Consider the following 14,972-nt stretch of genomic DNA (forward strand, 5'->3'; position numbering starts at 1 on the left):
GACAGGCTGCTCTGTCTTCCTGTCTTAACTGTTGGGACTGAGCAGTGGTAAGTGAAAAGAGGCATTCAGCGAGGTTAGACCTGAGCTGAGAACAATGCCTGTTTCCACACGGAAGCAGAGACTGTCTAGGTACTATTGATTTTATCTGCTTTGTGGCTGCGTGTTGCTTGTTTAAGGGTTGAAAAGTTCAGTGCTGGTGCAGGATATAAAGGACACATTTGAAGTTGCCCTATAGACAGTGGAATGGTAAGCATTAGATGTTTGCTTTGGATCAGTCACCGTGGTTTTTTTTTTTTACCAGCGTGTGGTACACCGTGTGAATATTATCAGCACATGAAGCTGGCAATGTTCTCGTTTCTGATTGTTATTGCTCTTTTCTTTACCCCGAGGGCTAATAAAATGTAGCTGCACAGCCAGGCGCACTAAATCTACTGTCAGGCTTTAATAGTAGTCCCACATTCCTCGTGGGTAGTAATAACACAACAGCAGTTCACACATACACACAGAGTTTATCCCCTCCAGTTGAGGATAATAATGACACACAAACACCCTCCTATAGCCCCATTCACTTGCACTGCCTGAGGAAGCTGCTGTGGCAGAGAGCTGTTATAGCAGGTGATCGCCCTTATTTGGTAATGGCCCAGATCATGTGACCACAAAATGGTGGAAGCTGTGAGCTGTTTGTAAGCTGAGCATCTCCACCGAGAGGCTGGGAGCAGGAAATAAGGCAGGGAACTTGGAAGCACATCCATGCTCTGAGACGTGAGAGGACAGAGATTCCCGAGCCCCAGCAGCGGTGAGTAGATGGATGTTATAGTGTGGAGATAAAAAGAAGAGAAAGAGGGATATGTTCTTGTGTTTTTTTCCCCCTCACAGCCAGCAGACAGGAAGCAAGAGGGAGGGAGGGGCTGCTGTCATCAGCACTGTGCTGTGGAAGTGGATGTGAAGCAGCTCAGCATCCTCCATGGAGGCTGCACATAACAGCTGATGCTGATTTTCTTATTCTGCAATTGTAGCAGCGTGTGTCATTTTATGTTTGTTATCCGTGTGTGTGTGCGTGTGCACATACTGTACATATTTCTGTGGCACATAATCATGACAGTCATCGCCACTGTAAAGGAAACACCCATTCAGCTTGTTTTTTTTGTTTTTTTTTTCTGTTGCAGCTGCTAATGCAATCACATCTTCCTTGTTCCGGGCAGAGTGTGCCGAGGAGGAACGAGGATGTTTCTTTTTTTCATGCGAATGGCCGCACGTGACTCACTGTGAATTTGCATCTCTGCCCAATCTGTGCTCAGGCGAGCGTGCAGTCATTCGCTTTGAATCAGCACTAGAGAAAAGACAGCGAGGAGGGGGGGGAATGAGCTTGTCATGATGTAACGAGCCCTGTTCCTCCCCCCTCAGCATCCTCCCCCCTCCTCCTCCAGTTCGAATGGGAGGATTATTCACAGGGGAAGATGACCTTTAACCTCGAAATCTTTCCCAATTACCACCTCCTTCTATTCTCCTGATTCCCCTTACCACCTTAGCAGTCTTCATCTCCCTGTTTGCAGACAACTGTGGAAGTCTATCTTCAAAAATAGATTAAAATCGGTTTATTGATGAAATGAAATCAATACACGGTGCGTTAACACATTCTGGTGCTTGGGGGGCCTCTGCCTCTTGTACTTATGCTTTCTAGTACAGCCCAACCAATACTGGAGCTTTTGAGAACAATGCTTGTGTTGATATTTTGGGGTTGAAAAAAATGTATCGGTCGATGGTGATTTTCAACAGAAACAATGTTTGTGCAGCTATCTTGAGATCATGACCTAATTATTTTGATATCTGAAGAAAACAAGTTTTATTATCTTGACAAGATGACAATTTAGTTTCTGTTCCAGATATAGTGAAGCTTATCAAGTGGAGCTTATTTTTACTACTTCATTTCCTGTAGGGTAGTTTAATTTGTAAGAAGTCACAAAAACAGTAGTATATGTCAATTTGAATCTGTTGGAAAGCTTCACAGCAAAACAGCGTTGCAACATTCTCCTAAACAAGTGAAACCGATGGGAACTTGTTTTAAAAAGTAAAAATATATATAAAATGGCTTGTCCAGCGTAATCCAAGTCTCTGGAAGCCCCTGACCCCAAATTCATTTGAAAAGACAGTATTAAGTCGAGCTCGTGCACCCACTTCAGACAGGTTGTGCGCTAACGCTTTTAGCTTAGCAGCTACAGTGCTACTAAGCTAGATGATACAGATTTCGGCTCAAAAAACTTCTTTTCGACTTGGGATCTCAGGGCTTCTGAAGACTTGGATAATGACAGATGAGCTGCAAGGAGCTTTTTATTTTTCAGTAATTTTTTTGCCTCCCCATCTGCTTCAGTTGTTTAGAAGAATGCTGCAACGCTGTTTTGCTGTGAAGCTCCAGAAATGTTTTGTGGACTGTGAAGCTTCACCCAACTTTCCATTGGCATAGAGGCAGTAGATAATGACTGATTTACATTTTTGGATGAACTGTTCCTTTTAAAGTTTGGCATAAATTGTCATTTTGATTTAATAAGCGGTGTACTCCACTTAACACTTAGATTAACACTCTTGTCTGTAGATCATTAAATGTTGATTAATTACAGGCGATGACTCTGGTTAATCTGTTTTTTTGTATCATCGTTTAATTACTGAGAGTATCTTCTCGTAGGTCCTCCTGCGGATGGACCTGGCATCAGAGAGCAAAATGAACTCTGAGGGGGGCGAAGGCAGGCCAGGTGAGATTGAGTGCAACCATGCTTGGATTCAAAACAAACCAACAGTTATTCAAAAGTGAATATAAAGAAATTGTTTTTGATGTTAAAAACTGTGTTTATGTCCTGTTTTCTCTAGTCCCTCCTACCTCTCTGCCTCTGCAAGGAGGTGCTACTCAAAGAAAAAAGCTGTCCGCGCCTCGTATCAGCCTGTCACTGGACCAGAGCGAGGATGACTTGGGGGAGACGCCAGATGATCTCGACATTAACGTCGACGACCTGGATACTCCAGATGAGGGAGATTACCTCGACTACACGGACCATGAAATGGACTGGGAAGGTGGGTCATTCAGAATAAACGCAATGCCAGTATGCCCCTATAATCCTGAATCATCGTGGTGCTTTATACAGTTTATAAGACAAAGATCACAGATTTTCTAGCTAATCTCCCACTTTTTGTGCTATCAAGACGGGTGTAAATATTAAAATATAACTCATTGTTTGGTCCTTTCTCACATCAGACCCCAATGCGGCCAATAGGAGTGGACCAAGTGAGCCTTATGATCCAATCCCGACATACAGCGCTGAGGAGGAGCGCCAGGACGGCAAACTGTGGAGGACTGTCATCATCGGGGAGCAGGAGCACCGCATCAACATGAAGATCATTGAACCCTACATGAGAGTCATCTCCCACGGAGGTGAATAAAAAACAGCCATTTTCCATAGTAGTAAAGATGTTATGGCCATCTTGAATATTTCCAGTCACTAAACTTCAAATGGGAAAAGCTTTAAGTTAGTCAGAATGGTAATATGCTCATCTGAGTTGCCTTTAGCATCACCTTGTTCCACAGCAAATTACTTTTTTTTGCCTCAGGTGAGCCCTCTCAGACTGGAATATTTTCTTGCTGGCACGTTGCTGGGGCTGTACCTTCAGACTCTACTCAGGGCTGGGAAAACATGCCATCGACCTGTTAGGCATTTTATAACATAGTATCACACCAATTTGTTTGGACAGGAATTTGAAAAAGGATCTCTTTTCAGCACGTATGGACAGAAGTAACAGTTACAGCAACCAAAAACTGTTTCAAATTACATATACAAGTGTTGTTTTAAGATTAACCAGAAAGAAATGTGAACCTATCCTTTAATACACTTCCTACAATACCCAGTATTAATTGTAAATGATGTTATATGCATGTTTGTGATGCTGGTTAATCACTAGATTAGATAAGACCAGAAAAGATCAAACTAAATAAACATCCGATTTGAAAAAATATCCCAGCATTAATATAAATACTTAGAGTTTGAGCACAGTAAACATTTTCTAGTTTCCTGCTTCAGTTCTCAGTTGGCCTGGATATCTGATTGCAGAAGTAACACCGTGTTATGAAAGTCTTAATCTTTGATGCACAGACTCACAATGACTTATTGTTTGTGAGCTGGCTTCCGCCACCTCTCAGATAACTAGATGGCAGAATGATGTCTCGTTTGGAAATGCCTCCTCTCACCGTGGAGGTGGGCCAACACCAGAATGAGAAAACACAGGCTGTAGCTGAAGCCAGGTGATGAGTTTTACATCATCCTGTTGGCATCGGAGAGGAAACTCTCAGAATTTTTACATCCTCTTCACTTTAGAAGAGGACTCAGGTGGAAAATTGGCAAAGTGGCAACTTGACAATAATATGACTTGTGTGTTTAATGAACTGTCGCTGCCGGTATGAAAACAAGTGTTGAGTTAAAGGAAAAACCCAAATAAACAAGTGGAGATGATGTGAATCGTGCGTTGTAACTTCAAAAAATATGATTCAACCCAACTGAACACTTGTGGGACTGTGTTAGCGATTATTTTAAGTCTGTTAGAGCTTCCCCCTTCCAGCTCGAGTCGACAGTCGACATTACAACACATAATCACCTCCTTGGATTGCTGCTGCAGTCGGGTTGATAAACAGGAGTGAAGATAAATCAACTTTTTAATCCCAAAATTTAAAAAGTAATCTCTCCTGTCGCTGAACGGTTCCAGATCAGAACAGAATCCAGGATGACTTTGAGTGTCTCTGCACCTGACTCTCTCCTCCAGCAATGACTGTACCGCTACACCACCCCCCCGATTGAGTGACTATCGAAACCAAAGCAATTTCTTTTTTTGTTAATTCAACTAATTGATTAATTGAGAGCTCTTCACAACACCAAATGAAGAAATAGGTATTTTCCCGTGAAAGCCCAACCCTTACTAAACCAGTAGAAGTTAATCTCATCTTTATTACCCATTTATAGCTGCATTAAGACTGCTGTGGGACCTGGGTCATAAACTGAGGCCAGGCACAGAGTCACACTATATTAGTTTCACAGGCAGGGGCCCCATCTCTCTCTCTCTCTCTTCCCTCTCTGTGGGGCCCTATAAGACCCCAGGACTGTGGGCTTTCTCTCTAGTGAGCCTGTGGCTTATATAAGCACTGGCCATATTACCATTATTAGTGGAAATCAGACCCGTAACCATAGTAGGTAGTGCATTTTCCTCCCACTGTGCTGTGGGTTTAATTGAAACCCAGCCGTCCCATGGAAACAGAGACGTCTGTCACCGAACATTCAATATTAGAAGCGCTGTCATTTAGATAAAAGACCCTCTGTCTGAGTGACACCAAATCTGGTGATGAATGGGTTTTTGAATAAAAGGAAATTACATTAATCTGAAAAGTAGTGCGGAGAAACAGGACGGAGCGACTGTCAGACAAAGGGGACGCAGATTGGTGGATAAACTGAACAAAAAAGAGGAAAATATGGGAGCAATCAAATTATGAAAACTATGCTAATTAAGGTAAGAGCTCACCAACAATGGAACGAGGTCAAGTTAACTCTTATTACTTTTATTTTCATGTGTTTTTGCTCAGGCTACTATAGCAATGGAGTGAATGCCATCATAGTGTTCGCAGCCTGTTTCCTGCCAGACAGCAACAGAGAGGACTACCATGAAATAATGGAGAACCTCTTCCTGTGAGTATCACACTTCAGTGACGAACACGCACTTAATGTAATTTAATTTTCCAGTTTGTTTTACACTCGCTCGCTCTTTAATTTTCAGCAATTTGTCCAATTTTGGTATTAAGGAAATGTTAGTGTTTGCTTCTCAGCCGCAATAGTGACATGATCATTCAATCCACCACTTTGGTCTTGACTGATATTGTGGCCAAAACGATGAAACTAGTAGTAATAGTATATGTTGATCTCAGTCATCCAGGTAATCTTAGTGATGTATCGTAGGCAATTGGACTTGTTTCAGTTTCTTGAAGGTGTTTCACCTCTCATCCGAGAAGCTAATAGCATAGTGGCTTTGTTAGGCTGTATCGCTTCGGGCTAAATGCTAACATCAGCATGCTAACATGCTCACAAAACACACTGATGTTTAGCAGGTACGATGTTCACCATCTTAGTGTGTCAACATTGGTGAGTTTGCACCAAACAAAAAGCAGCTGAGAGGAATTTCGTTGGCTTTGCGGTTAATTTTTCTTAAATCAAATGATTGGAGGATGAGAAAGTTAAAGAATCAACAAAGTGATAATGTTCATCCCGCGAGGAACACGAATGAATCAAATTTCATGGCAATTCATCCAATAGTTGGTGAGACATTTCAATCAAAACCCTGAATGTCAACCTTAAGGTGGTGCCACAAATAAGTCAGGGGATCTCCCAAGTCGGTTGGATTCATCCTCTGGGAACCATGATATCTGAGCGGTGTGCCGACAAAGTGACTGACCTTTATTGCCATCTCTGTGTACCATAACACTAGCATGGCTTAAGACTATGTTGGATTGCCATTTTGTACAGTCATTCATGGTCCCAAGAGGACAAAGCCTTGAGTCTGGTGATCCTTTTGGTTTTCATCTAGCAACATTTTTAGCCTTTGTCTCCAACACCTGAAAAAAACTTGCATTCCCATCAGCCATCAGCAAAACTTTGCATGCGAACGCACTAAATTAAGACGATGAATATGCCTGCTGAACGCCAGCGTTGTCACTGAGCATGTTAGCATCTTGAAATTGCATTTAGCTCAAGGTAACACAGTGCCTACAGTCTCATAGAGCTGCCTGCTTTGCTGTAGACTCATATAAAGACATATCTCTGGTTTTAATTTCATTTTAAGACAGTCCTTTTTGAATTTCAACTAAGCGAGCCACAGCCCCTCCGAGCAAGAAAAGCTATCTAAATAAAGTGATCGGAATAAAGTGATAGCCCATCTTGTGTGCCGAGACTTCCCATGTTGATGTCTTCACTGTTTTGCTGGCACAGTTGCATTTCGTGCTTGGACAGTGCGGTTGGGATCCCACAGGCTGTTCTGTGAAAGATATTGAGTAAGCTGGCATATCTGAGAGTTTTGGATAGAAATGAAAGGAGGTAAACCGTAGTGTCTGCAGTTTCGGATGCCAGATGGCTTGAGGTCTGAATCCTTGCGAGGAGGAGTTAGCTATAGCTGGGTGGTCATTGGTATGCAGCTTGATGTCAGTGGGAGATGATCACAATAGTCACGAAACAGAGTGGACCAGCGGTGTTGGTTTGTAAGCTGGAAAATGACATTGGATCGGGAGGAGCGGAGAGTCAGACTGAGCCCAAAGTCATTGAAGTTAGAGAAGTTATTGTGGAAACTAGAAGGACTATGTTAGCCGAGAATATTGTTAACTTTATATTCACAGGAGGTGACAAAGTTCCCTGCTGACTGAGAAGAAGGAGAGGAGATAGAGGGGGAGGGGAGGGTTGTGGAGAGAAATGAGAAAGAGAGATAACAGTTTCTGTTGGTTTGAATCAGAGTATTGGATTTTTGAAAGGTAAAAGTCTGATTGAGCTGCTGAGATGGATGCAGAGAAGAGGAGAAAAGAAGAAATTCAAAGCAAAACAGCTCATCCATGGAGCAACATTTGTACCAATTTTTCAAAGCCGACATCAGAGGAGAGGTTTTTTTCTCAAAATGCTGCTGGTTTTTGAAATACAGAGCAACACAGTACATGTCTTGTATTTCCTCATATTGTTGCCAAACATGGTTCTGCATTTCTTGCTCATGCATTTCACCATTTTGATAAGGTTACGCAAAACTGGGGAGTGTCTGGAAGAGGCACTTTGATGAAATGAGAAGTTATAATGTCTTGTTTATGTTTTCGTTAGTTAATTTATGTACAGCATAAGAACTACAATGATATTATCCAAGTTGATCTATTAGGGTTTTGTCTGGATCGTCTTCAAATTTGGGCCAGACATTGACTATACTCACACGGCGGCCATTTCCTCTTACTCATGGTGTACAAATGGCGTACGGCTGTGTTCCAGGTAGCAAGTCGTATAAACACAGGTGACAAAATGTTATAATTTATAATATAATAGATGACGGTTAGTGAAATTTTGTAGGGAGGTGGAGTCATATTTCAGCATAAAACAAAATTTGCTCACCTGTTTAGACAACAGCTAACATTCAACTGCTTCCTAAGTATCGTTACCATTTGATAGTTACATGATATGATAGGAAAGACTATAATATCAGGCTACATGTTGGACAAATGTATTTCAACCTGGAAGTGAAACGCACCGTATATAATGGTAATGCTAATAAGAAAGTGGCTAACGTTGCTAATGGGTTATCGAATATGTTGTTTAACTTTGAAATATGGCCTGATGTCCCTCCAGATTTTCACTACCCATCATCTTTTCAGAAGTGGTGAAATGAAAACAATTTAAGATTCCCCACGTTCAACACAGCAGCAGAACATTATCCCAGCATGAGCCGGAGAAAAATTGCTACTTATGGTCCATTAATTTCCCCCTCAGAATTAAATTAAAATTTTGTTTTGACTTGTTATGACCAAATAAGGACAGCCTCAGCTGGACATTGTGTTTAAGCTAATTAGAAAATGTTAGCATGCTAACAGGCTACAATGTGAACATGGTAAATATTATATTAGAAACAGTGTTCTGGGGACCTCATTAACCTGAGAACAGCTTGTTCATTTAGTTATGGAAGAAATACATATTTCTGAGTTTGTATTATCACCTTATTAATATTGTTAATACTTATTCTGAGTTTGAATTTCTTCCACTTTAGAAGGCTAGCCTATGTGCAGAGTATACATGGAGTCTGTGGTATTCCACAAAAGAAAATATTAACTAATTCTTTCTAAGATAGAAGTCAACATCATTGGGCTTTTAAGTGTTTAACTTTGCATGTGTTTGTCTCCAGTTACGTGATCAGCACGCTGGAGCTGATGGTGGCGGAGGACTACATGATTGTGTACCTGAATGGAGCCACGCCGCACAGAAGAATGCCTGGCCTCGGCTGGCTGAAGAAATGCTATCAGATGATTGACAGAAGGTCTGCTCCTATCCCCTACACCTGTTATCTGATAAGACAATGGTTTCTCATGACTCTCAAAGATTTGTATCACAAGTGAAAGTGAAAATGAGCTCCAACGTGGACATACCTAACATGTGATATATTGTGTTGTCTTCAGGCTCAGGAAGAATTTGAAATCCTTCATTATTCTTCACCCGTCATGGTTTATCAGGACCGTTCTAGCCATTACCAAGCCCTTCATCAGGTACGATTATCCTGTTTTTACTTGCCATGCTAGCTATTTGCAAAGGGGTGTCCAGAGGATGGATTTTAAAAAGTTTGGTGATCTCTAGCACGACCATTTGATATTTTTGGTTTTAGTGAAATATCTGAACCAGTGCTATCAGATTTGTTTCAGACATTCACATGAAGTTTTTATATGTCCGATACTTTTGTTTATCACTTAACACCTGCAGAACTAATTGTATGATTCTCATTATCTGTCAGTGCTAATTAGCTAATGTGGGCATGTAAACACACTAAGCTAAGCTTTACAGGTGCTAAACATTTGCACATCTGCATTGAAAGTGTTAGCATGCTGATGTTAGCTTTTAGCTCAAAGCATTGCTGTGTCCAAAGTTTGCAAGCATGGCTGTAACCTCTTGCGTGACGTGTTCGTTGGACTACTGTAGCATTACTACTATTAAACTATTGTAGTTTTACTTTTAAAATAAAAACAGACAGGAATGGAGTGCTATAGGGATGACCTACATGATGTTTGTAGGCTAACCCAGAAGTTGGCACCATCCTGGTTCCCTTGGCAAAAAGCCATTGGGAGGATTGTTGTTTTCTTCTTATGCGAAGCCGGTTCTCTTCACTGAGCTTTTACTTGTACCTCTTTTAATGTGTCATCACAGCGCCAAGTTCAGCAGTAAGATACAGTATGTGGCCAGTTTGGATGAGCTGCAGAAACTCATCCCCATGGACAGCATCCAGATCCCAGAGTGCATCATTAGGTGAGTCCCTCGAAGCCCCCGAACACTGCCGCACCACCTCCGCCTCCTCAGAGACCCGAATTGTTTTTTAAAATGCCTTCTTATTCATCTTGTCATTTGAACTCTCACCTCTAGACTTGACAAGGAACTGAAGGAAGCAGCCGAGCACTCAAAGTAAGCATCGACTCTCCTGCCTCTCATTACTCCCCCTCTGTGGAGGCAGTGGCCCCTGCCTCAGTTTTATCCTTGGCTGGAGCGCTCATTTATCAGATGGCTCACTTTTAGATCACAGGGACTTTTCTGCTGGATGAGGACCAATTGGATTTGGCTATGCTTGCAATTACAGGAAGGAGACAGAAAAAAAAAAGTTGCTAAAGATGCTAAATGCATCTCTTTATCTCATTTATCATTACGGTAAAATAAATGAGCCAGTCTTTATTGCGGAGTGATCTATTACACTGATAATAAATGCAGGAACAAAACTGTAGGATTCACACATTAATCTCCGAATGACAAATTGTGTATTGAATCATAAGTTGCACGTCTTTAAATTCACTAAATATCAGTGCATTGCAACAATCAATTCTGCTCTAACAACCACTCAACTTTTTTTCCCCCCCTTCATTCAAGAGTGAATAGTTTTCTGCTGGGACCGGAGCCAACAGCAGCAGGCAGAACAGAGTAAGTCCTCTTAGACGTTTAAGTTCACACATGGAAGAGAAATGGCCTCGTGTCAGCAGTCTGTCACCCATACATAAACATACCCGTCTTTTAATGCCTCTGTTTTGTTCTTTCCAGCAGACCAGACGCGGCCGGTGCCAGCAGCTCTTAAACTCAAACATCCTAAATGGATGGGTCACCTCGATGTTCAGAAGTCACTGTTGTATTTTACGGATTGGAGCTGCAAAACAAAGGAAAAGGCTTTTTAAGCTACTGTGTGTGTGTGTGTGTGTGTGTGTGTCAGTGTTTGTCAATTAGACACTGGAGTTTAATATGAAAACACAACTTACGATGTTTCCCGTAAACACTCAGATCTCATTCTTTATGGCTGCTGTAGCACCTACTGTATCTTCCACCTGCAGTCCGGAGAGCTGAATAGTCAAGTGTGACGCTTGGCAGCACTTGCAGAGTAGCATCATTGTTCACGGTAGGGTAGGAAACGCAATTACACACCAGTGCACTGCGCAAATCCATTCGTAGAGTCTGTAGTGTTGTAGTTGTGTGTGCATGAGAAGCAGTGAAGCAATAATATCACCCTTTATTGGTCACACTCTCAGTATTTCAGATAAATAAGTGACTAGTGTGTCAGCAATCTATAATAATGGCTCAAGGTTTTAGCCAGAGAATACCCTCGTGCCATAGATGATCACCAACTACTGCATTTAAGTCCTTAATACTTGTTCTAAAACTGGAAATTAAATATTTAAATAGATATTTTAACTTTATAGAGTCTATCTGAGAGCGAGGAGGAATTAGTTAAAGGTGCAATATGTAAGAATTTAAGTGGAAAACTGTTGAATAAAGAACAGTTTGGACAGTTCTGATGTTTCTGTACACCGTTGCAGAGATATTTGCTGAAGTAAGTTAGCGTGCTAACCAAAGATCCTGCGCTAGCGGTGTTAACATCAACATTTCTCTCCCAGTCTTGACCACTAGCTGCATGGCTAACTGAGCTAACTGAGTTAACGACAGCAGTAAGGGTTACTCTCGTGATATTCGAGTATGTAAATCTTACATATTGCACCTTTTTATAAATATGAAACCAAGTTATCAGTGCAATGTGAGAGCATGTCCTTTCTAGCTCTGCAAATGTGTGTTAGTGTGTGCGTGTGAGTGTGTGTTTTCAGTCAAATCCATACACATAAAGTGGGAATCATGTCTTCAGCTTCTCCTGGATCGACAGGAACAAACCTCAGAAGAAAATAAAAATGGGATTTCTGTAAAGCACAATATCTTCTGTGTGTGTGTGTGAGTGTGTGTTGTGCATCAGTGCATGTCCCCTCATACATAACTGATGTTCCTCTTACACATGAGTCCTCTACTTTGGTGTATTGAGGCTGTGCAAAGCAATCATGGATCACTGTCTAGTAATTCAATAAAAATGGAGTCAAGTCTGAACGTTGTTTCCAGTCGTGTTTGTTAGTTGTTGCAAAATGACAAATCAGTCAGTTTTTCTGAATTGTGAAGTCACGAATTACTTGTTCTCCGATGCATTTTTTTTTTTTTAAAGACTTTATTTAAACAGAACCACATTTTCAAAATGACAAGCAAACACTTGGGAATAAAGAAAAGCAAAGGAAAAACAGTGATTAATTCAATTTAAACTTTTAATCCAACACCACAACAATTTAAAAGATGAATAATATGATTAAAGAAACTGTCAAAACTAGTAACTGATCATGATAAATTATGTTATATATATATGCGGGAATTCATTATACTCCAAACTAAGTCTAGAAAATCAACCTTAATTATGTAAAAACTCTAAGGATGCAAAACAATGTAGGATTGTCTGCAGCACATTTCATTTTGTGAATGGATAGCGATTGTAAAATGTAGCTCAGTATAAATAGCTTCTCATGTCTCATTTGCTTCAACTCATATCCACTGAAGGGTCTGTCCCTCGGGGCAGGAGGAGATAAACAGCACAGAGGGAGGAAGAGGAGTGAGGAAGAGAAGAGAAAGAAGTGTTTCCATAGAGAGATTCTTATGCTTCATCTGAACGTGTAGCTCTCATCATCGTACTCCAACTCGTCCTCGTTGTCCTCTCCCAGCTGTCCGTACCGGAACTTTCTGTAGACGGTGCCGTCCTGGCCCATGTAAACAATGTCCTCGTCTTCATCGTCATCGTCGTCATCATCCTTACTCCCCAGGCGACGTTCACCAATGTCAACCAACTCAGCCTCCTTGAACCGACCGCCGGAGGAGCTGGCGCGGCCGCTGTAGCCCGCGGAGGAAGAAGAGCTGTAGCCGCCGAATCTGCTGCCACCCCCGTAGCCCCCGCCAGAGCCCAGCTTCTCATAGCCTCGGGGGGTGATGTCCGGGGGCGCACTCTTGGAGCGGGAGTGTCTGACGAGGAAGACGACAGCCACCAGTCCAAACACCAACAGGATGCAGGCGATGATGAAGACTGCCAGGTTACCTCCGGCCTCCTCTTCCTCCTCGTTCCTGAAAGCCAAGTTGGTGCTGAGGACGCACACTCCTGGAAATCCCACAAAGACAGGAAGTTTAGACACCAATGTCCTAGTTACAGTGCTGTCTAAGCATTTCTTTTGCTTGACTAGTCTTGAGTCATTCATTGCTGTGATGTGCTACTTTGGCTCTAGTTGTAACTAAAGTAATCATAAATGTAGTGGAGTAAAAGGTAAAATATTTGCCTGCAAGATATGTGATATAGTACAACTACCTCAAAATTGTACTGAAGTATAGTACTTGAGTTATTCTAAGTGCTGTATCGTAGGCAACTGGACATGTTTCAGTTTGTTGAAGACGTCTCACCTCTCATCCAAGAGGCTTCTTCACTTCTAACTAACTGGAGGGGAGTTGCAGGCTTTTAAACTCTGTGTGGGAGTGTCCTTACAGAGTCATTACCGGTGTGAGCTCTGAGTTTCAGAGTCGTCAGGACCACTTGTGAGTCGTTGACCCAACCGGCCTTCATGTGGGTTGCTAGGGCTAGGTGAGCCCAGGTGTGAATGGTTGTTATGCTGTCTGGGGAGGGAACTCAGTACTGCATTGTAGGTGGGTGATAATAAGTAATGTCGTAGGCCACCTCCTCTGTTCAAAGACGGTCGTTCCAGTTTGACATAGATGGATTTAACCGGTTGGGTCAACGACCCACAGGTGGCCCTAACGACTCTGTGAGGACACTCCCACACAGAGTTTAAAGTCCGCGACTCCCCTCCAGTTAGTGAGAACTGAAGAAGCGTCTTGGATGAGAGGTGAGACGTCTTCAAGAAACGGAAACAAGTCCAGTTGCCTACGATACAGCACTTATGTGTACCGTGACCTGGATGACTGAAAACCTTCATCAACAGTACTTGAGTAAATATACGTAGTTACATTCCATATCTAACCCTTTCCCCTGGGTTTTGCCTCTCAGGCTACATGTGACTTATTGCTGCTGAGACAAACCAAGCAATGTGAACGCCTTGCCCTTAAACTTTGGGAAATTATGACAGCCGTTTTTTCTGTTCTCTGGCATTTTACAGACTACTTGATCAATCAAATAATTATACATTTAATCTGATTTATCAACAATGAATGAGTTAATTAGTTCCAGCTCCAGTTTCTGTCACTTTTCCAGCGATATATAATCAACACAGAGAAGTTAAACCGACAGATCAGCCCTCTGCACAACCAGAAAATATGATAAAACTTTTCTCAATGTCAGCGTTGACCTGAAAAAGCAGAATTCTGACACTTAATCCCAGTCACGACCTACAGCCTACCTCGAGTCTCAGTGCAGTTACAACAGTCCTGCTGCTGTGTCGAGGCCTCCTCCTGCTCCTCTTCCTCCTCATGGCGGCAACAAAGCAGACAGCGCCCTCCAGCTTCTAAGATGGCCTGAGATGGACACACGGTGCAGTTGGCTGGACCGGGCCCCCGACACTCCAGACAGGAGCTGTCGCAGTCTTCGCAAGCGTGGCCTGAACCCTAATGAGGGGCCGGAGAAAGGACTGATATTGAAAAGACGACATACCCAGACACACAGCAACAGCAGGAATCTTACTTCACAACCGTTGATTCTCCGCTTCTAAAGACATGCAAAACTTCCATTTCTAAAAGTAGTCTGTTTAAGAGATGCACTGCCTTTCAGCTTAATCAATTAATATGCATCTACCTGCCAGACAGTTTCAATTAGTTGCCTCACAGCATGAGCCAGGAGATTTATTTAGGAATCGTGACACAGTAATCATTTTCAGTCTGCGCTTTGAGATTTCTCCT

At 42.2% G+C, this 14,972-nt stretch overlaps 2 protein-coding genes across 5 annotated transcripts in view; one reads left to right on the top strand and one right to left on the bottom strand.

Moving 5' to 3' along the window:
• Positions 1–12,146, top strand: prune2 (prune homolog 2 with BCH domain). Of its 4 annotated transcripts, none has more exons than XM_073478258.1 (11): positions 1–47; positions 2,681–2,747; positions 2,863–3,063; positions 3,245–3,421; positions 5,612–5,714; positions 8,941–9,072; positions 9,212–9,298; positions 9,951–10,049; positions 10,164–10,202; positions 10,659–10,709; positions 10,827–12,146. In XM_073478258.1, the coding sequence occupies exons 2-11, from the start codon at positions 2,693–2,695 to the stop codon at positions 10,858–10,860; spliced, it is 978 nt and encodes a 325-aa protein (XP_073334359.1). In that variant the 5' UTR covers positions 1–47; positions 2,681–2,692; the 3' UTR covers positions 10,861–12,146. The 4 variants fall into 4 exon arrangements, with proteins under 4 accessions (XP_073334359.1, XP_073334357.1, XP_073334360.1 ...); XM_073478256.1 differs by lacking the exon at positions 1–47 and adding an exon at positions 94–246 and having other exon boundaries at positions 10,830–12,146; XM_073478259.1 differs by lacking the exon at positions 1–47 and adding an exon at positions 106–129.
• Positions 12,147–12,406: 260 nt separating this feature from the next.
• The window catches only part of pcsk5a (proprotein convertase subtilisin/kexin type 5a), a 31,432-nt gene continuing 28,866 nt past the window's right edge, over positions 12,407–14,972 (bottom strand). The window contains exons 36-37 of the mRNA XM_073478021.1: positions 14,477–14,681; positions 12,407–13,230 (exon numbers count right to left, since the gene is read on the bottom strand). Coding sequence (XP_073334122.1) covers positions 12,743–13,230; positions 14,477–14,681 — 693 coding nt within the window. The 3' untranslated portion in view covers positions 12,407–12,742. The remainder of the gene's footprint in view (positions 13,231–14,476; positions 14,682–14,972) is intronic.

This window comes from Pagrus major, chromosome 12 (assembly GCF_040436345.1).
Source record: "Pagrus major chromosome 12, Pma_NU_1.0".
Classification (NCBI taxonomy): Eukaryota; Metazoa; Chordata; class Actinopteri; order Spariformes; family Sparidae; genus Pagrus; species Pagrus major.